The sequence below is a fragment of the Apis mellifera genome, linkage group LG9 (assembly GCF_003254395.2).
Source record: "Apis mellifera strain DH4 linkage group LG9, Amel_HAv3.1, whole genome shotgun sequence".
NCBI lineage: Eukaryota > Metazoa > Arthropoda > Insecta > Hymenoptera > Apidae > Apis > Apis mellifera.
In genome coordinates, this window is record NC_037646.1 from 5,041,940 (window position 1) to 5,069,638 (window position 27,699).

Consider the following 27,699-nt stretch of genomic DNA (forward strand, 5'->3'; position numbering starts at 1 on the left):
AAGAATTGGGAATTGAAGAGGAATAAAACGACGAACCTTTCCTCGAGCGCGGATCTTCATAAAATCGAGAACATTTTAAAACTTTTCGTTCCGGAAATTTTCGACGCTCGATCTTCGCTCGCGCAAGAAACGAACGTCCATCGATGCGAATCGTTGTTTCTCAAACACGTGGAACACATCAAGCATACTTGCGCGATGTCTCGTGCACACCGAGCATGCGAGAGAGAGAGAGAGAGAGAGGGAGAGGACGAGCGTTGAGGATGGGGAATAAAAAGAAAGGGAGAAACGTAACCGAGGAAGCGGAATTCGAGAGGGAATTCGAGCGTGTGTGCAACGGTGCATGGGGTGCATAGGACGTGCATGCGACTCGCTTCCACGGTTTTCCACGTTTGAACGCCCGCCGCGCGATACCGAGACGAATGATGCACGACCGCGGGAAACCGACAGCAATTCTCACGAATGGCGACCTCCTTCCGGAACTAGTTACGCCAGGATTGAAACGAGACGAAAATTGGCGCGAGTAGTCGCGCGCCTCTTGGCCAATGCGTGCCACCGGCCCTCCAATTGCTTCCGTCACGATCGAATTTTTCTCGAGAGAAATTTCAGAAATTTTCCCCCGCGATATTATTTTTCGCCGGATATTTCGATTGATTTCTTTTTCTGTTAGAAAATTGTCCGTTCGAGTGTTTCTTTATCGGTTTCTCGAATTGATAAAAAGTTAAGGAACGAAATAATTGCGAATTTCCAATATGGAGGAATAAAATGTATTCTCTATTACTAAGAAACAGGTAACGAAGAATATTTTTTTTTTAAATTTGCCTTACATTTTATGCAACACAAGTTAAATTTGAATCGAATAAGGATTATAATAATAAAAGATGATAATAAAAGAGTCTTAAAATTTTCTTTTCTATTGAACTTTCTATTGGTAAAATAATTCTTGATCAAATTAATTAAAATAGTTTGAAAGATGTATAAGTCCTTTACTATAAATAAATAATTATACCAAAAGATATTTTTCCAACTTACCAAAAACAAGCAAAGATCATTAACATTTGTACGGAGAACAAAACATCCCAATTGAATAAATTCGTACGTAATTAAATTTAACTATTTCTCCTAATCCTCAAGAATCCTTTTTTCATCTCGCGTCGAAAAGAATTAATTAATTTCCAAGGTGGAAATCGAAATCAAAGAAACACTCGACTGTGCAAGTACGATCTCCCATCGATGAACGAAAATAAATAAAAAGTGATAAGGGGGTAAAATGAAGAGAAGGAGGAGAGAAATCAAAAAAAAAAAGGAAAGAAGAGGGGACAAAAAAAAAAAAGAAACGCACCATGAACGGTTCGATTTGCATGGTGAACGCGGTGGCGAGGGCGGAGGAAAAAACGCGGGCGGAAAAATCGCATCGACGTTGGCGACGCGGAAAAAAGGGGGCGAAAAAAGCGCGATTCCGGCGGGCGTGGCGGGCAAAAAAAAAAAAAAAAAAAAAAAAAAAAAAAAGGAACGACACACCGTGTATTGTGTAGAACGAGGCCGATGGTGGAGCGGCGAAAGGCGAAAAAAGAGAGGCGATGGGTTGCATAAAAACACCGGCTATGAAATGCAAAATCAGCACACGCTCATGCGTGGCTGTGTTTCGCGTACAAGCGGGTGGAAAATCGATACGATCGGTCACGAATCATGATCTGACTCGCTTCGATTCTTGGTCCTTTGCTTCTTGGTCAATTTTACCCTTTGTTTTTCCGAGTGGGTGCCCGATGTATGGAAAAGAAGGAGTCGTAGCCATTCGTATCGATTTGTGTACTCGTACGGAATATAGGTCGATTATAGGTAGATGTCTGAAAATTTAAGGGATGATTCTTCAAATAAGAAGATAAAATGAAGAATAAAATAATTGCATTTTGCTTTGTTTCTTAATTATTGATCGTCAAGGATCGGTGAAAATGTATCTGGCTGCAAACATTCTTTATATGAATTTTAAATTAAGTTCGAAATATGAATCGTATTGTTCTTTGTAATTTCTTACTGTTTGATCCATTCTGTATTCATTTATGGAAGGGGAATTGTTAAGATCCTATTGTCTTTTTATATTTTTTATTTTGTTGAAAACGAAAATTTTTTATTTTTGATTTTTCAATTAAAGAATCATCTCTTAAATTCATGGACATCTGTCCAATTTACTCGTGGCACCTTTTGTGGCGCTTTCAAGTTCAAGTTTGGACGTAGAAATGATTCTTTCTTTTCTGAAACAGTTATAGATTTTTTATCTTGTTAATTATGATTATTTGTTCTTATATGCGGAGGTTTATTTATATTTATATATGTTTCGTGATTTCTCTATTATAAAGTAAAACAGAGAATAAGAGAATTAAGATTTGTTATAATTGAAAATGATTTTCCATTTTGTTAATTCGAATGACATATTTGCTTAAATTTAATATTAACATTTAATTGTTAATAGCGATAAAGAAATGTTTGTTAATTTAGTTTGAATATTATGATATATATGGGTATATAAATAGAAATAATTCTTTTGATTTAAAATTTGTTGAATATCTATTTAATTACTTATTAATAATAACTTCAAAAATTATAATCATATATATCTCATTATAAATTGCATTTCTGATAAATTTCGTTATCGTCCATCATCATTCTACACACAAATTTATCACAAAAAAGAAATATACTCAATTGTTAATCAATCTCATCAATAATTACATCCAACACCCCATAATCATTCAAGAATCATTTCTTCGTTTCCAACGATCGATCTTGTTCGATCACGAAGCCTTGGACACGCGCACACATGTGCCCACATATACTAAACGTGTTCGTGTATGCAAGCGGATGCACTAAATGGAACAGATCGAGGGTGAGCGAAAAAATGTTGCGACTCGTGAGAGAAGGAAGCGCATGAAAGAGTTAGAGAGAAGAGGGTATATATGAGAAGAGAGGCAGAAAGAATGAAGTATACAGCAGTGAGATGAAAGAAGAGAGAGACGGAAGAAAAAATAGAAATTGTTCGATCATGTCTGCGAATATGACACATGTAACAAACGATATTATATATTTTTGTAATATAAGTGTAATATGAATGAGATATATAAACATATGTACATTATGTATATGTATATATATATATATAATGAAAGATATAGCGAGACGTGAAAAAGAGAGAGATAGATAGAGAGAGAAATGGAAGAAAGAGAAAAACTAGAGAAAAAGCTGGCGGCGAATTACCTTGAAGGACTGCACAGAGAAACCAGAAACCAGGGGTTGGTCCGTAACATAAGAAGCGAACAGAAAACAGAAAAAAGGTAAACTTGTAATTAGGTCGTTCGCTGTAAGAGACACTGCTGTGATATGAGAAAAGATCGGTTCGTTCATTCGTGGCTGATAAGGATAAAACTTGGACGCCTCGATAATTCTTAATCCTTTCGAGTCACGTTTTTACTCACGTTCAACGTCCATTCTTGCTCGTGTATTCTTACTCGTTCGTTTTTTCTTTCTTTCTTTCTTTCATTTTTTTAATCTTACTTTCCCGGTTTTCATTTTTCTCTTCCTTTTGAATTTGATTCATCGTTTTGCACTCGAAGAGAAAAATTACGAATAAACGAGCGCGAAGAATACGAGAACGCCAGTAAATCGTTGTCTGCATAGATTCAAGCGCTTGCAAGAGTAAGTTGGTTCTGCGTGGTGCAAGAAGGGATAGAAAGTCTCTTCGTGTTTCTATTTTTTTTTTTTTCTTAATTTTTTTTCTGTCGATGGATCCAATGTGTGCTACGGGATGCTGCAAAAATTTTCTTGCCATATCAAAAGATATTGTGACGCTTGTAGTAGTAATTAATGATCGAGAGAAATTATTCGTGTTATGTTTTTTCTATAGAGAATTTGTTTGTACGAGTCAGATGATAGTTTTGTAAAATAATAGACAGATAGGTTTATAAAATGAAGTAGTCAAAGATCAAGCTGAAATTGAAGGAAATAATTGCTCTCGATAATAAGATAATATTCTCATCAGTTGAAATTTCCAAAATTAATTGGAAGGAAATTGAAAGCTTAAAAATCGAAGAAAACTAATTCGAATCTTCAAAAATATATTTCTATTGATTGAACTTATTGCAAATTGATGAAATAGACTGATGAAAATTGTTTTGCTCATAAATATCACTGTAATTCTTCTCAAATAGATATAAATACGGATCTAAAAATGATATTTGCGAGCTTTGAAAATTTCAAAAATAAGGAGAATATCGGGGTGTAATAAAAATTATCGCGAGTCAAAGTGGAAAGTGGAAGTCGATCGCGCGATCAATTTAAAAATTTCCTTTCTCCGTCTTAAAACACTGTTTTAAAATTAACAATATTTTTTCGTCAATGGCCACGATAAAATGCTCGTTTTAAAAATATTTTGACTTCTTCGGGATCGTTATTTCCAGACGAACTCGTGGCGCTCGGTTTTGTCCGGCTGACAAATATAAAATTCTCTCACGAATTTGATGTATACCAAAACGTTTGGAGTAAGCTCGTTTTCGTTTCGGCTGATGGGCTGACAATTAATTATCGTCTATGATTTTGCAAATGTCAACGTGTCGGTCATATCTGGCGACGGTTCCACCTACTGAACACGACATACGGATGCATTTGATGTGTCAATTGCACGGGTGTACACGCCATAAACAAATACTGATGCACCTGTGTGGAAGCGTAAGTGAATAAATTGCGCACGATAATCGAGTTCGTTTGGTTACTGAGAAGTATTTCCTGGAAACGAAAAATCTTTTTCCTAGAAATGATTGTACGTATGTTCTGAAATATCACAGGGCAATTTTTATTTTATTACTTTATTAGTTAATCGCTGCTCATAATTAATTCTGAATTAACATATTAGAATCTTTCGTTATCTTAGTAGGAGTTAATTTCGTTTGTTTATTATTGCAAATATAAAAGTTTTTTTTGAACATTCGATTATGTAGTTTGAAGTAGGCATTTGATGAAAATAAAAATACGCGAAATATAATTAAAGGACTTGAATGTGTTATTTGTGCAATATAGAGTTAACACAGAAATTTCCTATACGTTTTTCTGTATATGTTTTCTCTTTCCCAATGGTTGGAAATACAAATATCGAAAGAATGGAGGGTTTTTCGCGAGTTCACAATGTATATCACGAAACGTCGATCTTCTTCGGTTGCATCACCATCTGTTTGGTAATGCAATTCAGATGTTGCTTTGGAAAATGAAGGAGAGACGAGAGAGTGCAGTTGCAAGCAAGATACATGTTTCATTGTGCGTCGATGTAATTCGATTTCGTACGTGATTTCATCGGATACAAGTTTCATGGTTGCGGGAGCAAATCCCTCTTCCACATTTTCTCAACGAAACATCAGTACCTTGTTTCTTCCGTCTATATGACATCGTATCGAGACTGAAAAAATACGGTTATTTGTTCAATTTTAAAAATTTGAAAGAAAAAAAGAAGAAAGATTGTAGAAATTGCAAGTATTAAGTTGATTACAAAAAATTGGGAGTGAATTTTTTTTATTAAAATTCTTCAATACCTTCTCTGAATTTTTAATAGGGTAAATGGCTAGGCTAATTAATGAAATTAATTATCATAAATCGTACGGCTTAATTTCCTGATCTCTACGAATAGATCTCTGATAAAATTTCGTTGTTATATTCTATTTTATTTTTATTCTGATTCATTATTCTATCAGAAAAGTAGAAATCACTGGTTCAACTATCTTCAAGACAAATTCATCTTCATTATTCCTTCGTTGCACGCTCGATAAAACATTTCAAAGCGTGTACAAAATTCATCCGACTGCGATCAATAATCAAATATAACGAGAGCCATTCCATTACGCGTATCGAATTATTAACAATCGTTAAACATTTTTTTCTGAAAATTTTTCCGAGTAGAATAATTTAACGATTAAAAAAGTTAGCCCAGTGTAACCATCGATCAAACTACCCAATCAAAACAACTCGATCCATTATACGTAAATTTTTAATCCTTTTCTGGAAATCTGCTCCGCGAGAGGGAGGAGGAACTCATTTATTTTTAAGGGACGGAAGCGTTTTCCGTCTGCTCGGGTCAAAGGAGAGATTACATTTCGAGCACGTTCGCGGTTCTCCGAGTCGAATCGTTATTATTCACGGGGGTAAAAGTCATTCGTCGGGTGTAATCGGGGGAACGGCGTCAGGTGCGCGTTCCAGTTTCTTCGGTAATCACGACCGATTCAGTGAATCGCACGTTATCAGTGCACGCGTGATCGCAAATTCATGCACGTAAGGTGTCGAAGACAGCGCGCGCCAGAACGAAGAAAATCCCCTTTCGCGTCATTAAAGAATATCTTGCAAGTTTGCGAACCGATCGACCGAGTTTCGCATTCGATCGGGAAAGTTCGGTTGGTTCGGATGGTTGGCGATAACTTGGAATTATTCCCCTCGCATCGGGCAAGAAATATATTCATTGGATTCTTGGTGCACGTAACGTGAGAGTAATTGCTTCTTCATTCGTGGAAAAATAAAAGTTTGTATTATTTTCTCGAAAGGAGTAATTTTGGAATTGAAATTAACAGTTGATTTTGAATAATTAAATAAAGATAATTGATCGATAATCGTTCTTGGGTCTTTTTAAGGATAAGGGAAGAATTTGTCTTGATTGGTTATTACGTAGAGTGGAGTGGATTATTCGAAATTTAGGATAGATACTGATTGCAATTAATAATTTTAAGCGGAAGATTAAATTGGTAGGTTGAAAGTTAATTAACGATTCATTAGTTATTTTGGAATTATTATGCTTCTTCAAAGTAAAATTTTATCTGAAAATCAATAACAATTAAATGTAAACAGGGAAAATTTAAATTAAATTTAATTAATCGAGACGATGGAAGCTTAATTATTTTCGATATTCGTTTTACTAATTATATTATTATCCAATTACTTATGTATTGTTGTAAAATATATTTATCCTCGGTATTAATTGCAAAATTGATTTCATAATTAATGGAACGATTGGAAAGAGTGATCCTCAAAATCAATCTGTTTTACGATTATATTTTTAACACGACTCTATCCGCGATTTTCTCTTATCATAATAATATGTTGTACAATGTAGATTTTCATCTCGTCTATAACACGAAGCACCAACATCTTTATTAGTAAGATTGAAACGAAAATATAGATATACCCGTAAAAAATATAAATTCGAATATATATTTTATCAAAAAAAAATAATATTCCGGTTGCCAAAAACAAATCCTAGTTTTTCCTATTCGGTTCAATTTACTTTTCCGATATAACAGACCGGTTAAAAAAAAAAAAAAGAAAGAAAAAAACAAAACAAATACCAGATCGAATCATCCCTTTCCAATTGTCCGAAATTATTTGCTCTCGCAAAAGATTGATTCAAGGAAAGAAAAAGAGAGAGAAAACAAAGAGAATGGAAATAAATACTTTATCAAATCACTTGCTTCCGATCGTCCAAAATGATTTATTCGAAATCCGGTTGGAAAAAAGCTGGTTGCGAAAGGAAAAAAATACTCGATCAAATGGTCCCCTTCCGTTCGTTTCAAATTGATTTACTCTCGAAGCCTCGCGGAAAGAGGGTCGGGAAATCCTGGGGGTTCGAAATCCCCACGAATATATCGTGGTGAACAACGTTTGAGAAATGAAAACTCGTAATAACATCGGGAATCGCATCGTTTCGTAAAAATTGTTTTTGTAGGAGCATGGCCGAATGCACGCGTTGCAACGGACAGGGACGAATGAAACGGGGAGGGGGAGGCCAGCGAAGAAGGAAGTGGGCAACGAAGTCGCGGCATAATGCGCGGTTTATGCGATCCTCCTTTAATTATTTCGCCAGATGGTTCGCCGTGGAAGGATAAGGTAACGATTTAAGCGGGGAGGGTTTTAAATGGCAGACGGGGAAAATTTAAAAGGCCGGTCGCGGTGGTCGCAAGGTCGGCAATTTGCGTTGGTTCCGTCTTTTAATTGAAAGGTCGAAACGCGTTATTGCTTTTTCCGCCAACCCCATTTATATCGGTTCATCTCTCTCGCTGGCAGAAACACGCGAACGCCTGGCCACGACGCTCTGGTAACGCCACTAAGAATCCATCTATCCAAATAAATTAATCCATCCGTCCAAATAAATTAAATGCGAGAATGATAGAATTCGAATGGAAGTTTCGCGGGGAGAACGGGAGAAAGGGAAGAAAAGAATTTTTCTCAGTTATTTTTATAAAGTTTCGATAATATTTATCACGTTAGAATTTCTCGATTTATCTTGCGTGATATTTTTTTTTTTTTTTTGTAAGCTAGATATTTCTAAAATAATTAAAAGGAAATACATACGCGATAAACGTGAATTATGGTTTTGAGATTTGATTAAATTTTATATCTTTAGACAAACTTACGTTTATTAGAAAATTGTAATTCTCAAAGAATCATATTTCTCGCAAAGAAATATTGAAACAAATTACTTCAAAATAATATTAAATTCATAGCTATGATTTTTATTTATTTATCATTCGATAAATTTTCATTTCTTTCAAAAAAAAAAACTATAATATAAATAAAATTTTGACCTGATCTCATAATACGAACAAGGTAATGATGATTTTCGATCGATTAACTAAAATTTTGATTAGATCTTAATTCCTTAAGAAGAAAAATTCTAACATCTTTATAAGAGAATCGGTTGAGTTAAGAAAAAGCAAACCGTGAGTATTGCCAGAGAGAGCCATTCCCAATTCCTCTGCATAATTTTCGATTAGCGTCTCGTCCCGGGAAACTACAAACATTAAACTTTTCCTCTTACGAGAACCTGTCGATCGCCTTGCAGCCTCAAGAAGCTTCCAAGTCGTGCAAGAAAAATTGTCTTTCTCCGAAGGAAATTCACGTGGGAAAGCTCGATGGTTGTACGGCACGTAGGCTAGTAGTCTTTGCACGTTCAGGAATAAGAAACTTTTCATGACCTCGTGAAACTTCGTTCATCCTGACAAGCCACGTTTTTTTTTTTTTTTTTTTTTCTCTTTCCTCCTGCCTTACTTTTCCTTACGTAAGGGAAGAAGTGCTTAAAGATTTCATTTCTAAGGCCTGTCGTTGACCGTGGCAAAGCTGTGGACGGGTATGGTTAAGAACAGAAATGGAAAAAGATGGATTTGAGATGAAAAAAAAGGAAAAAGGTTTCTAAAAATACCAGAATTGAGGAAAGTTCCAATAAAAAGGCAATGACAATTTATAGGATATTTTTAAGAATTTTGCCATTCCATCTTTTTATATTGATTTGTTGAATTGATAAATTATTTGTAATAAATTCTTATTGAGGATCACTCGTTAGTGATTATTCGATTGAATTTAGTATTTTGCTTGCATTCCTATTTGTATACAAACGTTATCCGAATTATCGACGTTCCATTTTATGTTGATGTAAATTTAACGTTCATTTCGCATTATACAACTGTTAAAATCTCTCTATGCGCATTGTAATTTAGCTACATCGTTCAGTTTGACGTATCGATGGTACCATTTGCGAACAATTTACATTCGCCAATTATCTATTCTATTTTTCGATCCTAAAAAACGATATTGAATCATGAAGACAATTCTTATATTCGATCGTTGTTTAAAATATTTCAAATTCATGAAATTTGATTAAATTAATATTTTCCGCTAAAATTGTGATTTATATTTACTTTGGACCGTGCTTTGAAATTTATTTTCCTAAGGAAATATATAAATCAATCTTTTCGAGAAAGTTTATGAAAGTTTACCGATTTCCTTCCATGCGGAAAATCCTATTTCTCTCTAAAGCTAATTTATGCAGTCCCAATCTTGATAAAGGTGTTCTCAGCTTGGCTCATCGGCCGTTTATCCTTCGTTTCGAGAGGAATCCCGCTGTTATGCTTTATTTTTACACTTGACAGAATTGTTTGCGCAAGACTTGCGCACGAGAACGATAATCGTCGATTTTTTCCAACCTCGAATTTTGCATGAAAATGAATACGATATGGAAGGAAAATAAAGAGAGGCTTTCGAGTTTGTTCTCGATTGAAAAAAACCGAAGTTGCTTTTTACTGATTACACTTGCATTATTCAATATCCTCGATCGAGGTACGATATTTTAAATCGATGGAAATTGTTAATTTAACTGAAAAAATCGAAGAGGAAATACTTTTTTTAACAATATATCGTCAAAATTTCTACAATTTCTACATCTTCACAGATGTAATATATATTTCTTTCTTCTGAATATTTTTCTCGATCTCACGATTCTTTCGAAACCAATCCTCTAAGATAATCTGTAAGATTTACGAGAAACGATGTTTCAAAAAATATAATAACGATCCTCTTGCTAATCAATGTATATATATTTCTTTTTTTAACGACACTCGGAGGATTTGGAATCGTAGTCGCGAACTTTTCCACGATAAATCAGTTGAAATTCCGCGGCGGCTTTGTGTGAATCACAATGTGCGAGGGCCGTGCTCGCCACTCCTCTTCCAGGTCGATTAATAATTTATCGTCGACTGTAAATTTTGGTCAGCGTGAAATTAATAATACAGCATTTTATACGTAGCCACAGACGAAATCATATTTCTTGCAAATGCTTTTGCAATCATTTATTTTGGCGGTTAGGTCGCCGTTTCCAATGAATTTTCCAATACGCTCGATGTTGATGCATCGTGATCTATTCGTTCTAACGTTCGACTTCCACTTCCTTGATTAAAAAATAGTTTCGTATATGTATATACAAATACATACGACAGGAGTAGCACAATAGTCTCAATAGTCTCGTGGTAAATGCATAGAAAAAAAAAAGAAAAAAAAAAAGAGAAAGAAAAATAGGGAGCTTTGAGAGAGTGTATATAGGCGTAAACGATTTCGAAAGTTCTAAAAGCTGCTCAAAAAAGGATGCTAGCTAAGATAACAAGTGAATAACTCTTCAAAGTAAGTAACAAGCGAATTGAGACGGAAAATTGTTTCTTTTTAATTATTTCTTCTTTGACTATAAGAAATAAACTCGATTCGATGAACATGTGTACGGATAATTCGTATGTATCTATATACAAGTGTAATGTTACTGTAATATTACTTAAGGTATAGTTATCGTTGTTACGTGCACGGATACAAGAGAGAGAGAGAATGTCTATTAGAGGAATGAAAAAATTTTAAATCTGTATATATACATAAGAATATATGTATATATATATATATATATATACATAAGAAAAAATAAAAGAACAAATAAAGAAAAGTTTCATTAAATTATATAAAATTAGAAAAGAATAACAGTAGTTTTATTCTGTATAATAATTACGTATGATTATAACTATATATTGTCCCTGCAATAAATTATAACACAGATTAGTGATCGTCAGTGGGGATTAAATGATTCTCGTGGCGTAGTTTGAATGCCAAAATTATTATATTTGTACATATTTGCGTACATTTGTATATATTTGTTTAATTATGATGTTGAATTATGCGTATTGATTAACTACATATTATTTCTTTGATAGTGTGAATAAAATTTAATAAGATAATATATTAATTTTACAATTCATTGTAGATAAAATAGAGACAATCAAAATATTATTTCGAATATTGTAAAATTAAATATTATAATGATTCAGGAATTTAATCTGAATTTAATAGATTAAAAATAACGTACTATGTTAATTTTCTGAAACATGGAAATTATATGGAATTATATTATAATTATATCGAAGCAAATCAATGTAAATATTTGCTGTATATAAACTTTTACTTGCTTACAAAAACTGATCTGGCAAAGATTATACGATAACTTGAATGGAATCAAACAATAATCGATTTCCCGATATTGTTACAAACTTTCATTGTTATATTTATCTATCGAGGCAAAAAATATTGACAGTTGGAAGTTTGTGATGTACAAAAGAGAAGAATATAGACAGTACAAAGTTTTGTACATTATAACTAATTGCTCTTGTCCGACAAGACAATACTTCATGAACAATGAATCTTGAAAATTAAAACATTAAAACCCGTTATAGATTCTCGATCGAGAAAAACATGGAAATCGATAAAAGAAAATGAAGTACAAATTTTTTTTAACTTTATTGTACTTGTATAAACTTTTACATAAATCGATTTGTTTCTAACGTATTTATCAATTCGTGTTTATAAAAAAAGAAATCCACTAATCTTTTCTAAAAATAACAAACGATAAAAACAAAAGTGCACAAAAGATAAATTTAATTTCAAAATAAACGAGGATAATCGTTCAGACTCGACCGATTTTGCCACCTCACGAGGCCACCACCCACAGATCGACGAGAATCCGTGACACGTATTCTCATACCACACGTCTCGAATAAATTCCAGTGAATCCCACCGAGTAATTCGATGCGATTTTATACCGGAAGCTAGCTATGAAAAGGAACGAGCAAGCAACAACCCTCCCCATAGAGACGACCCCTTCCCATCCGTGTATCCGTGCACGCTGCAATCATCGTAATTGTAAAAGTATAACAGTAGTAAATGTATATATAATCGTGTCGGCGCAGATACATGTCGAAATACGTGTCCCTCGTTCAAAAGTGCGTGAACGAAAGGCGAGAGAGCACAGTCCAAGATACTGTAAGGGCGTAGAGAAGAGGGGGTCGGAGGGGGTGAGAAATCTAACAGAAACAGGGTGATGAATATTGCTAGCAGAGGCGAGAGAGATCTGCGGTGAGACACACGAGGCGCGGTGCAGAACACGAGTTTTCTGTGCTCCCCTACACACCAAATCGTTACTGTGTGTTTTTTCTTTTTTTTTTTCGGCTGTCTTTTTGTACTTTCTTTAACTCTCCTTCTTGAGAGTTCTTTCTGCTCTTTTCAGTGAACCTGAAAGTAACGTGATTAGTCACATCACCTCCCGAAACGAAAATCGAATTAAAAAAGAGGAGAAAATAATTTTTGAAAAGAAAAAAAAAAAGAAAGGATATTTCCATTGACTTTCTTCGAAATATAATTCGAAAGGAAAGAAGTTCGAAGCGAATTTCGTTCGTTTCAGAAGGTTTACGGGGCACAAATACACAACACACAAGAGTGGACCAAAGATTGGATCAAAGAGAGAAGAAAAAAGTCGCGGATAAATAATAATAATAATAATAATAATAATAATCGTGGAGGAGTCTACGAATACTCCTTTGATCCAATGTCCGATCCTGAGGGAGGATCTGGTGCAGACAGTAGGCGAGACGTGCCGAGGATCATTGCTGAAGAACAATCGATATATCGCATGTGATGACAGCTGTCTCGTGAACATTCCATTTGCTGTCCTGTGTAAAACGTTTTGTGTATACGGGTATAATATACACGATTATATAAACACATCTATATATATATATATATGTATACACATGATGATATCGTACATGACGTGCGTTACGATCACCTGTGTGACAGTTTTTGGGGAGAGAGTAGGGTGATGACGATTCGTACCCGTTGATTTGTATCGGTGGGACACATTGAATGAGCGATCGTGTGACAATTTACTACCCACGAAAGCTGGAAATGGAACTGGACCAGCGTTCTTTGTTTTGCAAAGTGGTGGAAAAAAATAAATAAATAAATAAATAAATAAAAGTTCTGATTCAGAATTTCGAGAATTGATGGTACTTGATAAATGAAGCAAATGGAGAGAATTTTTTTCATAAAATTGAAAAATAATATTTAAACAAAAAAATAAGTAATATCGGAAAGCAGAATAATACGAAAATAGAATTTCATTCTTTCGGCCGAAGACCGAAAGTGCCTCACGATGATCCATTTCCAATACAGCAAAAGTGAATGAACGTATTAATGGAATATGATTTACAATTTAATATTACTTCTACGATACTCGACGCATCGATCAGTGAGAATGAACGAGAGGCAAATGCACAGGGAATTTCAGCAAGCTTATGCTCGATAGGCTATCTATGAGTATATTGTATCTTGTAAAGGATCCTCGATAATCCGTTTAATACGTAACTTATATTTCTTTGTTCATCCAAATATATGAATTAAATCACCGATACGAATACATATTATATCGCATTCATCGTGATAAATAAACATTACGATAAGAATGGAAAAAAAATTAGAAAAGGAAAAAAGAAATACAGAGTTAACATTTATTTCTCTGTGATATAGTGGAACGTGAAAAAGGTGATTAAGGTAATTTCATTATTACAACTCTCTGGGAAGTCGGCGGTATTACGATGGAAACGAGTGTTTAAAATGAAACGTCAATTATCGTTTTAGCAGTCGGATCTTTTGGGCTCGTTGGTGCGCGACGAGTTCCGTGCAATTTAAATTCAAAAGGCTATGGAGCAAGGTTTTGTAACCGGATCCAGAAGAAGAAAATCAAAGCAAAAACTTTGTTCTAATATAATTACAATGGCTGGGTAATTAAGGGCCGCGGAATTCATTTAGTGACCTTTTGATATTTATAAATGAAGCTAATTCAACTTGTCCTTTGGCTTTTAACGTTGAAATAAAGAATGACCAAGTGGATCATGACCGAGTGAGAAGAAATACAGGTCATACTGGTTAATTTGCATTTCATTTTTGAAACTGACATGAGATTTATTTTGCAGATGCAGATAAATCCAATTTTGTCGAGTCTCTGTATTTTATGCCATCCGATAAAGTGCTCGGAAGAGATATCGGTAGAAAAGATGACAAATTTAACTTAACCATAGATGTATAAACTCGAAGGAACAACTTGATCCATAAATCCGATAAATCCAGTTTCAGAATATTTTTGGGAAGAATTATAAAGCGAAACTTTATTTCAAATTTTTCTCTTCTGATCTTTTGAATATATTATGCAATAATACAGTTGCAATAGAATTTGAAAAGCTGCAGCATAAAATACAACATTTGGAACGATTATTTGTTTTGCTTTGCAATCCCAATTTCATAAATTGTAAATATATTCATAAGTATTCGAATATTTTAATCGATTTACAATAACGATATATCATGAAAATGTATAACTGATAAACTGATGTATTCATCGAAAATTGTGACAATCGTACATTTTTTATTCGTCAATTCCAAACGTCATTCGTTCTTCCTGTCGAAAATTAAATTAAACAGAGATCTTATATTTATATATACGAAACCTGTCAAACCTCTCCACTACTCCAACATTATGAAATGTATACATCGATTAAACAAACAAGCGCTTCTCACCTCCATTTATATCCAAAATATTAATTTCCTCGATCTACATTCAAGAAACGAAATTCAACACCGAATACAAATAAGTATAATTCTACAAATCTTCCAACAAAGCAATAACGAGGCAATAATCGTACATTCTCTGCAATACAGGATACGTCGTTTGACTCGAGGTTGATTTTAGTCTAATAAAAGATGAGTTGCAATCAAAGATCAGAAGAGCGCGCGTGGCGAAAACAGCGTCCGATAACTCTGTCGAGAATAGAATCCAAAGATCAAGAACTGTGGGATTTAGAGGTGTTCCCGTGGGAGGATAAGGAATGCGGATGTTGCCTCGTCTTTGTTATTAACTCGTTTTTACAGTGTACACGTAGCGCGACACGAGACTGTAATCCGATTTAACAGAAGAAAATACAAAGGTATACCCGATCTCTCTCATCGACTGGAGTGTATTCACTGAAATAGAAGACGAAAGGAAGGAGGAGAATAGAGGGATTACGTAGACGAATAAACTGTTGAACTGTTAATGAAATTGGCTAACCGATAACGATATACGAGGTATAATCTAGTGATTTGGAAAGTAAGCGAGAAACGCATTAGAGGAACGACGAGATTAAAGTGAAAAACCTCTTTGAGAGAAATATATCCAAGATTTAAAAGATTAGAATTGTGTTTTTTCTTGGAACAATATTTCTGATCGATAAATATCATCTGAAGAATGAGATAGAAATATTGTATATTTAAATCTGAAATTAAAAGAATTAAAATTAAAGAAAAAACATTACTACGAGAATAATAATAAGATAATGAGTCTATTAGAAAAATTCAGGAATATTTCAAGATATTGGAAGAGCCAGACTCAATTTAACTCTCTCTACACTGGATGGCTTAATACCACATTTAGTTTTCCTGTCGTTGTTTTGAATTATAAATTTGTGTCGCTGTCATACGTCGCAAACGTGAAGCAGAAAATTTTCTTATAAACTTGAAAAAGAAAAAAAGAAAAATGCTGAAGATTTAAATATTCGTGTTTCGTTTCATTTATTCACCAAAAGACAACTTCACTTGATTCGGTCGCACAATCGTTGGTGGCATTTCCTCCATGATTCACCAACCGAGTGACACAATAATAAAAGCTGAGATTAGAATCGTTACTATACGACGGCGCGACGTCACGGTGCTTTGGATAGAATCTTTACGAGCTTCGTAAACCACGACTCTTTTATCCCGTTTCCGCTCGTGATTCTTCGCGCGGATCGTTGGCTTATCTTGTAAACAGGGCTTGATGCTCTCGCCGCCGTCGCAAATTGATAGCGCCAGTTCGATATCTGTGAACGTTTTAGGGATATATATATATATATATTGAAGGGAATTTCGATTGGAATTGTTAAAAGAATCGTTATCGTCGAGGGGTGGTTTCCAACCTGGTTCCAAGTGAATTTGCGAAATTTGCACACGAATGAGCGGATTTTCTACCGATCTAGAGCGAGAAGTCGTTGACATTGATGAAGGAGTAATGGAGATATTGGAATGATTTTATTTGTTGAAAGATAAAATGATTTTACAAAGTATTGGAATACTTATATAATAATATATTTTAAGAAAATCTATCCTCTAACGTTATAAGGAAATCTATTTCTATCGAAAACGAACTTTTCAAATATTCAAAAGTTTATTTAATTTGAAATTGTTTGACTTGGAAGATATTCGATTTTCCCTTTCTACTAAGAAAGGAAGAGCTTTACTTTGTAAAGATCAATTTTCCAACTTCTATATTGTAACTTTTAGAACTCCCGTTTTCCACAAAGTAAGCAGAAAGATTTTCCAAGAAGAAGAAAGAAGTTAATTTTCTCAAATTGAAGTGAATCTAAAAAATAATTAATCTCACGGATGATACGCTTTTTTTTGATCGAAAGAACTTGTATTTGAAATATATAGCGACTGTTATCATAATCGAATAACAAAAATTAATGTGTTACTTTGATAAATTGAGTATTTTAAAATACGTATACAAAATTAAACGAAGTCACATTTAAAAAAAAAAATATCTCCAAGTTTTCATCGAAAAATAAAATAAATATACGTATAATAACTATTATATTTAAATACATATCGATGATAATCAAATTACGATGCACTAAACGTGCATGCGATTTTAAAATGAATACATGTTCCATTCATCGAATTCATTTATCTAAAAGCATCTTCGATTAAACTAAAAATATGTCGTATATGAGAACATGACAGAATTAATTTGATGGAACGAATAATGTATGGCTTATAATGTACAAGAACACGTATCAATTAAAAGTTAAAAGTGTTTCAATGTTAGGATTATTGAGAAAATTGAAAGATACACGAGATTACATACATAATATTGAATCGTTCGAAGTTCAAGAACATCATGAAAATAGCTCGTCAAATATTTTTCCTGAAATAAAACATTGTTGTAAGAATTAAAAATTTGGAATAATTATAAAGAAGAGAAAATTAAAATAAATATTTTCGAACAACTTTTCAAATGTTATAAAGTTTTATATAATTGAATATAAAAAAAAATTCATCTCTACATAATTTATATTTTAATACGTTCTTTTTTTTCTTTTTTTTAATATGCAATCAGACTTACTCCAGAGTCCATTTTTCCTCTTAACAAGTAAAAATATTGAGATAAATTGAATTTATCCTTAAATCGAGTTAAGCTAATTTTTCTTTGACCCGGATCCAAGAATTTCTCTCGAATTATCCCAACAGCAAGGAACACGAATCTGTGCAACGACACAGAACAAAAATCATAACAAAGTTTCCGAACGCAAATAATCTCATAATTTAATTTCGTGTCTTCTGAAAGATTTGATACCGTGGTTACGAGAGAAGTGAGAAAATTTATTGAAACGAATAAACTTCGAAATTTCACTTATAAATTTATATCGTGATGGAATTTTTTAAGCGATATCGCGATCAAAGGACAATAATTTTTTCAAATATCAAATTACAGAGAAGCTTTATAGAAATTTTGCATCCATACATTTATTAAAAGAGAGTAACAGATTAGAATAAAAAATTTATACAACATTCTCCTATTAAATCCTAATAATTAAAATAAGGAAAAATTCAATTGAAGATAATGATTGTTCGAATCACAGGTGAATAATCATTAGAATTTTGCTCTTTAAAATACTTTCTCATTTATTTCGATATGACTTCCAGTTTCCGAGATATCATCGTGTAAAGATTTATTACCTCCTGTTATGCGGATCTGTCATTTCTACTTCGTTTTACTAACCCATGCCAAAGTTCAGACAAGTGATAAATTGGATAAATTGGAAGAACACGTTTCCAAGAAAAAAATATTGATCACGAACTCTATTCGCAGTCTTTGCACAATCTCAAGTAATATCAAGAACATCCTTCGATTGAAATATAAATAAAACAAAAAACGATTTCAATGACTCATCTCCATTCCCTGAATGAATGTCGACGATAAAAATTGTTAATTTCTTCTCTTTTCGTATGAATTCGAACTGTTGCTATCGATAGAAAACACATAGAAAACACATAGAGGCGTAATTCAACCCATAATAATATTTTCCAATTGTCGAACTTTCATTGGAACGAAATAATCGGATCACCTCGGAATGAAATTCACGAGATAGTAAAATCTAATCGAAGGAGTCCCGTTTTCATAAGTGACATTTATTGTGAATTCCGAGTGCGTGATGCATTAGGAAAGCATTAGTATTCGCGGGTTCCGATGCGTTTCGTATACTGCGAACGTGATATGGCGCGTGGCGCACGATGCACGCACAGTGCAATGTCAAAGGATCTCGGTGGCTCTATAGATACGATGTCATACAACGCGAATGTGTAATCACTGCCAGTTGGGACGGTTGTGTACATATATTTTGACACGTGTTACGCAGCCACGAAAGCCACATCACTCAAACCGAATGGGGTAATCGTTATTGCGCGAAATTTGATGGACTGTTACTCCGAAATCCTAACTTGCAACGCGCCTGTGGACCTCGAGCATTTATCACGGGAATTCTTGTTAGGATTCCATCTTTCAATCGCGCCAATATGGATCGATATTTGTTCTCTTACATTCCGTATCGACAAATAGGTCTCTTTTCAATATATCGTACGTTTATTTATATAAAGTTTTTGATTGATTCGATATTGAATTATATAATTGACGAATATTACAGCAACTGTATTATTGCAATCACAAGAAGAGATTCAATGAAACTGTAATTAATGATTCGTAAGAATAATTGAAATGCATAAAGGATTTCTATAGAAATAATATACGTAATTATATTACGTAAACGAATACGTTTGTGAAAATTCGGCTGTTCCTTCGCGATATTCGTGACACAAAATTGTACGAAATTTCATCAAGGAGATGAATCGTAAAAGAAGGTGAAATTATTGATAGATGATTAATAACTTCTAACATTTGGACATGGCCGTAATGCCGCGGGCCGTGCTGAACAAAGCCAAATCTATTGAAATCGAAGGCTTTGGGAGCGCGAAAAAGGACGAAGAATATCAACTTTTCGAACAGAGGTAGTTCGAGAGAGCTTTCATACAGATATCAAAAGGAAATAACGTCCACGACAATAAGGAAACTCGACGTCATTCTTTCTTTCGCCAAGTCCGCCAAGGCTGCTGAAGGCGCACAATACGGTAAATACATTGCGAGTCACTTATATAAACTAACACCTTGAACAATTTATTCTTTTATAATTTCGCGATGAAATACGAAACAAAACACTCTTTGTGACGTGAAATATGAATCCGAAAGATCCATTTAATATCTTTCTCTGTCATTTTTAAGATCATACAAAGTTTCTGAAATTTTCTCTGAAAGACAAGAGAGACAAAAAAAGAAAAATTGTGAAATGAATTGGAAAAATCTCATTACAGTACAAATTTATCGATACCTATTTCAATTTGCAATGATAAATTTCGTAAGCATGTGTTTATTAATTCGAACGAATGAAAAATCAATATGGTGAATTTATATAACCATAAAAAAAGATACACAAAACGCATTCATATTATACGTTTATAAATTTATTGGATGGAAATTTGTGAATTAGAATAAACGATCAACAATTTCACACAAACGATACAACATTTATTCTCATTATTGTCATAAATAATCAAGAATTTCTGATATCTTTTATTAAAACAATTTAAAATAAAAATTTAACCTACATGTAATTACTATATCGATCGACTCTATTAAAAGATAGCCTTTCGAGCATGTTCCTGCTGATCCCGCTTAATTCACGCGGCGAATTGATCCGCGACGAGACGTTTAACGAATTCATATTCGGGAACTAACTGTCATTGTTTGCGACAGACAATGGGATGACGTGAATAGATGATGAGGATGCGGTAGTAAGACACGTTATCGTCGTACGACTCGCACAATCGTTTCGATCCTTTCTTCGGGATCGATTATCGCTATCTATCACTAATGAAAAAAAAAAAAAAAAGAAGAAGAGAAATACGAAGTAGATAAAGAATAAAAGAGAGAAAACTAATTAAGCACTGACCTCGAGGAAGTCCTTCACCGTGGTGTCGACGACCATAAGAGGTCGTTGGATCAAATGGATCACACCGTTGCGCACAGGGATGTTCGGTTTAATTATTTCTGCCAGGACAACTCCAGTTGGATGTCCCGCGTCACCGACCAAAGTGTTCGATTGCACGTATACTGAAAATAATTAAATCAATGAATCATCTCATTGCACGAGCTTGAAATTTAAATATTAGATATATGTGTTATGTTAGATATTTAATTTTTTTTACCTTTATCATGCTCCTTAAGGAAACTAACGGTGACCTTGACGTTATCAGAGAACGCAAGCGTCTGATAAGGTATATTATGAGGTGTAGGTGTCGTGAAGAGGACGTGGTTAGGTATTACGTGGCCATCGATCACCACACGGTCAACCTTTTCCGGCCTAGGTGATGGCTGAGAAAAGAATAGGAAAAGTTTAAATACAAATTATCTCTTTTCCAAAGGAGAAATATTTAAAAGCCTTCGAACATTCTTTAACAAAATACTCGATGCACTTTTACGCAAATAGTGTAATTAAAAATTGGATGAGGATGGTTTTTTTCTTTATCGAATTCTCACACTGACGTAGGAAAATTTAAAATAATCCCGAAACACTTCAATTCACGCGTCAATTCTCGGCCACCAAGATTCTCTAAACTCTACAGATTCTTGTATTCTGTACAGATATTCGTTTCGAGCTACATATTCCTCTATTGTTATAAATTTCCGCTTAAAAAGATATCCATTCGGTTATATATCCCGAATCCCTTGTCGTCTATTGATCGGTTTTCCGATCGAACAGGTTTTGGACCGTTCAATTTCCCGTTTCGCGTAGATTTCTAGAATTTTCAGCTCCGTTCTGAACGCGTATTGAATTGGAAGGGTTTTCGGTTACTCGGATCCTCGATTGTGCATGTTCGCAAATTATTCGGCTTCCTGACTATACGAGTTCCCCTGCTCTACGAATTTTGCATTGCCCGCCCCTCTGATTGCGCCCAGCTTCTTGATTGATAGGATCCGCGATGATACAGATTGCCACCTATACGAATTCTAGAGACGCCCTATGCGGGGACACCTGATTGTACGACAATGAATTCACGATAAGGGAGAAAGCTGATGAATCTCCCTATTTGATTCTAATTACTCCATTGTTGGCCCTCTGATTAATTTTCCATCGGCCACTCCATTCTCTTTCTATTCACGTTTCATCAATTTTTGATATTTTAATATTTTTCAATTAGAATCTATCCGTAATTAAAAGTAATAATTCTTTTTATATAAAACAGTAGTTAATTAACCATATATTTCAAACAATTCTCTGTCAAGCGATAATAGAATCATTGTATCAAAATATATCATTTAAATCATTCACAAATATGTGCATAACGTTGCGTAACATAATACTTTACTTAATTATTAAAATAATGGTTGCAAATAATGTTTGCATAGTACATATTCATTGTACCATTCAATAATATTTTCGTACAAAAATAATTAAATTTATTTAAGGAAAAAAAAAGACAATAGCATTCCAAAAAAAACGCATCTCTATTATCAAAATTAACAAAACAAATTTTTCCTTCGTTCATTTTTTAAACAAAATTTGATCTCGAAATGAATCCCGCCCTGCAACAACGAGCACTCGTTAAATTCTATCACGCGTAACAAGACAACACGCATCCTTCCTCGCGGAAACAATATCCCCCTCCCTCCCCAAAAAGTCGCATCGTTCTCTGAGAAACACCGAGAACATTTAATTAACCGGTCGATAAGGCATCGCGTCTCATTAATTACTTGCACTTTCTGGCTGAAACATTTCAACCCTTGTCCCATCCCTCCTCGGGATTCCAGCCAGCCCCAGGCCTCTCGCAGTGTCCATGTAAACGGCCCCTAATGCGGTGTAATCGCGTAAAACCGCGGAGGCGGACGACTACTACCGTCAAAGAGGGAAGGGCGAGGGTGTGGCGTTAGAGGGAAGAGGAGGAGGGAGGTAAGCGGGGGCAGCGAGACGGATAAGGGCGCGAAATATAAAGGTTGGGGACCCGTTGGACCGATGATTATACACGTACCCTCGTTATCGACGTGCCACCGGTAAAGGTCATTTCGCCAGGGGAAGGATGAGAGGCCGAACGATTGATTTCCGATTCCCGTGATAAGGCACGACTAACACCGTACTGGCGGAGTCGTATTAACGCCGCCGCCCGTCCATGCTTGCAGCCGTGCCGTGTTCTCGCGTGACAAAGATAAAGCGTGTCGTCTGTTTTCCACGATCGAGATTCCGTGGGTTGGCTGCAGGCAGCTCGTTAACGCGCCTCGATCTCTCCCCGCGGAGGGGCGGGAAGGATGGATAAGGGATGGATGGGAAAACGGGAGAGAGGAAGGTGAAACGGAGGATTCGAGTTTTGGAAGGAATGCCTGGAGGGCTCTGTTTTGTACCGATTCGACACTTGGTTGATTCCTTTTCATGGTTCCTTGGTTCCTTGGTTAAAACGCGAAAATGTTTCGTGTTTTATTAGATTTGAAAAAAATTCTGGAAGAAATTTTCCTTTTTGGAAAGCAGCTCTTTTCTTTGATTAAGTTTCATCGTTGATTGAAAATAAAATAATTGTTATAGAGATGCGTCTTGAATTAGTAGATTGTTTGAAAAAAATTCTGGAAGAAATTTTTCTTTTTGGAAAGCAGCTCTTTTCTTTGATTAAGTTTCATCGTTGATTGAAAATAAAATAATTGTTATAGAGATGCGTCTTGAATTAGTAGATTGTTTAAATTTATAAGTTATGAGTAGATTCTTTCCTATTTTAGCATTTTAAACGAAATAGAATAATCAGATTCTAATTATAAAAGGAAAAAATTCGAGGATCGCAATCAAAATCATTTTTAGCTCGCTCGTTAGTCGATTCGATTTTTGTTCTATCATCGAATTTTCCTTCTTCCATCTACTTTACATCCACCTTGTCGAGATATAACTCGAAGCAACGGAATTTCTCGAAGCAAGTAGCGATGCAAACCCATCGTACGAAATCTCACCAAGCTGTTCGCTTTTTCGTTCTACGTCGCGATCACATCTTCAAGATGAACAACTCCCATCCCTCGACTTCTCGCTTTGCAGTGCAAGTTTGCACAGAAACTCCTTAATAGCAACATTATTCCAAGATGCGAACATTCACTGGTTCAAGAAATTTATTTTATCTTTTTCTCTTTCTTTCTTTCTTTTTCTCTCTCTCCTTTTTTTCGATTCGACCGATTTCTCTGGTCGATTTTCCGACATCGTTGCACCAAGACTTTATTTCTTTCTCTCCCCCCTCCCCACCTTGTTCGGATTCTTCTTTCAATTAATTCCGGATGCAGCGAGCAAAGTTGTACGTGCCTGGAAGATTCGCAGAATTATTCACGATATCATGTAAGATGTAATCACGTAACGCAGCTACCGACGAAACGATTTTGTTCTTTCTCTGTTTTTCTCGTCCCTCGCCACCGTGGGGGAGGGTGGAATTGCTCGCACCGGCACCCCAAGAAATAAACTTCTTTGTTTCCTTATCTGACCGACCGCTCACACCGCCATTCTTCTACATTTTTTTCTATGAAAAAGAGGAAATAGAACGGCTAATGATTAATCGTCATGAAATGAATATACTTAAATACACGTTCACGTTGAGAGAATATTTGGAATATTTATATACAATATATATAGTGATTTTAATTAATGAAATAAATTAATAGATAAGAAGGGGATTCTAAGAATATAGGAATATTCTTGTTTGTTATCTGTGCTAGATTTTGAAAATTGGCTTGTTAATTTATAAAATACAAACATTTGTTTAGTTAGATCGTATCATATTGATTTGGTTAGATATAAATATAGGTAAACGGTAATGTTTGTAAATTAATGATAAATTGTACTTGCACAACTTTATAGAATTAATAGGTTGTAAATCTGAGTTATTTGTTAAATAATAAAAAGTAGTAAATGTTTTTAAATCGAAAAAAGTTTAAAAATTGATATAATCATGATTTGATACACTCGTAAAGTTATATAGCCTGTAAAATTTATAGACGGAATTAAAAGGTCTATTAAAAGTTGCAAAAAGTTGTAGTAAAAATTGTTGCACAGGCTTATGATTCTCTTTATCACATTTTCTTTATTGCGTTATTATTGTATCTTTCAGAACATGGAAAAATTTAATTAAAATTCTATTATTTTTTTTATAAATGTTTTGAAATTTCAAGTTATTCGTATTCTTTTACAAGAATTAAAAAATTTCTTACAGGAATAAAAGGAAGCTTCAAATTTATTCAATTTCTGTATGTAGATTCTTTTTAGTAATTAGATCATAATTTACATTTTATTCTACTTTATAATTTATCTGAATTATCAAATTCTTCCTCTAACATTACATTTATTTATACTTCATCCAATTTATAAATTAAATCAACTTATATAGTCAAAAATTCATCATCTAGAGAAATTATTTTCTTTAGTTAGATTAGCCACAAATATTATATATTGAATTTATTAATTAGTAGAAAATATAAAAACAAAACTTTTCCTACTATTATTATTTAACAATATAACAAAATAATTTCAAATTACGTCCAAACATCCTTTCCTTTCCCTTCCTTCTTTCATTTCATTTCATTCACTTCTCATTATCACTTTCATTCCCCACTCCATCGGCGTTGAACCTCTCCTTTCCCTTAAATATTTTTCCCACACCCACTCAGTTTTCTCAACGATTTCTCAAACGAACAATCGTCCACTATTGCTTCGTTTCTCGAAAACGAAGGCCATTCTAGCAAATTGCTTCACCGTTATTAATTCAACCCTTCTTCGTCCATCCCAACCCCTTGGCAGGGATAATGACCGCGTTGACGATCCCACATTCGAAGCTAAGAAAAGCCACGGTTCCTTATGTCCTCCGGCATCGAGGCATCGATTGGGAAAAGTCCCAATCGACGACCCGAAATACTTTTCGATACGGTTCCATCTCTCTCGCTCGTGGGCGAGGCTTTTGTGCGGCGAAACTCGATTCTCCTACCCTTTTCCTTTATATCCTGGCACACACCTGGCCGCAAATATACATTGTGCAATCAAGCTACGAATACGTATCCGATACCGTGAACACGCGAATTCTGGGAAAGCGCGATTTCCATGTATAATTTTTCCCTCGTAGATATATTTTCCATATATAGAATCCCCATCATCGAGTATTTATATTTTTTTTCGATTTCTCCTTTTTTTTCGAACGAATTTTGTTGATTTTTCAAATCGTAAAATTATTTTAATTTCAGCTATCGTGCTGCGATTTTATAGATTTTTAAAATTGTTCGTTTCTATCCGGAACGGGATTTTTTGATGGAAGATGTTACCGATTTTAACTTTTTTTTTTTGATTTTGTTTTTCGAGAGGATTTTTAGGAAATTTATACACGGGGATTGTGAAAATCGTTTGAACGATATTGAAATTTTAACGTTGATTTTTGTCATGAATATATAGAAATTCTTTTTGATATTTTTGATTAAGATAGAATTCGGGATAGAAATTCTCCTCGAATATATTGCCCTAAGAATTTTTACGTGACGAGAAAATAAATGCAATGGAGAAGCGTAAAGTATGTATAAAATAATGGAAAAATATATTTATGAAATATAAAATGAATTTATTCATAGACTTAATTATAGATTCTTATGATCTATAATATACGTAATTTTTCTTCTTTTTATAATACCATTTCATAATATCAAAACTTTTCATTATATCTTCTATTCTCTATCGTATCTTAATTACTTCATTTTTATATACAACACGTATCACGGACTTTTCTTTTTAATAGCTCATGTAAGTCAATGAAATTATTACTCTATCATAATAAAAGAGTAATATTTTCAACTACCAATAATAAATTTGCTCCATTTTTTACAATTTTCTTCACTCTTCTTTCCATATATTCATAACAATGAATTTAAAACTCGAACTCGACTTGCGCATCTGTATTTTCTTCAATCTCGTTTAAAAAATTATCAAAAATATCTATCAAACTCGACATCTATGCCTCGAAGGATCTCTAAACCTATCTAATTTCAGCTTTTCCCGCGTATCGCACACTATCACAGACTTCCATTCATCGACATCGCAGATCGTTTCGCGCAAAGTTTCATCAACTCGAACTTTGCGAAAAGTCTAGTTCCTGTTGGTCTAGATTTCACACCCCAAGTTTGATCACGTGATCCTCCCCGTGTAGCCCGATCGAACGCACGCGACCCTAATCGCGGAAATTACGAAAAACCAAGGCAGGAAAATTACCGATCGTATCTAGTTCCCTACCTCCTCAGCCGTGTTATTAACTCGGTTCCTCCATTATGTTTTAACGAACTCGTACACAGTGTGCAACCGATTCAATGTAATCTTGACGCTCCTGTTTAGCGTTTCGCCGATTTTCAAGGGGATAAGAGCGATGAAGTTTAATTGACCGGCGCCGGTAACCAATGATTTTATGCATGGATCGGTTCGTTGCTCTTTACGGTATAAAATAGGTTGTGTGGCGAGAGTTCGTTGTTGTGGAAATATGGAAAAATTGTTTATACGCGCCAAGTCCACTTAAAATCGTTATAAATATTGTTCGTTTGAAATCTTCTTCCTCTGTTTCTTTTTTTATTTTTTTTTTTACTTGTAAAGAATCACTTATTCGAGAATCGTGTATATTTTGTTAATTCTCATTGTCAGTGAAGTTTATAAGTTTATCAATTGCAGAGAGAGAGAGAGATAGAGAGAGAGGAAAATCGTAATTCGAATGAAATATTCATAAAATACAAGATAGAATAAAATATTAACGCGTTCACGGTTCCCTGACCTGTATAGCCAGATATATTCCAGACTCAAATATCTGCTAACCCTCTAACTTTCGGGT

At 34.3% G+C, this 27,699-nt stretch overlaps 1 protein-coding gene across 7 annotated transcripts in view; it reads right to left on the reverse strand.

Annotated features, from left to right (window-relative positions):
- The window catches only part of LOC411344 (fasciclin-1), a 295,001-nt gene that overhangs the window by 33,962 nt on the left and 233,340 nt on the right, over window positions 1-27,699 (reverse strand). For 5 of the 7 annotated variants that reach the window (XM_026442644.1, XM_026442643.1, XM_026442647.1 and 2 more), the window contains exons 6-8: window positions 21,043-21,208; window positions 20,787-20,947; window positions 3,250-3,258 (exon numbers count right to left, since the gene is read on the reverse strand). In XM_026442644.1, coding sequence (XP_026298429.1) covers window positions 3,250-3,258; window positions 20,787-20,947; window positions 21,043-21,208 — 336 coding nt within the window. The remainder of the gene's footprint in view (window positions 1-3,249; window positions 3,259-20,786; window positions 20,948-21,042; window positions 21,209-27,699) is intronic. The other 2 variants (XM_026442645.1, XM_026442646.1) reach the window with 1 other exon arrangement.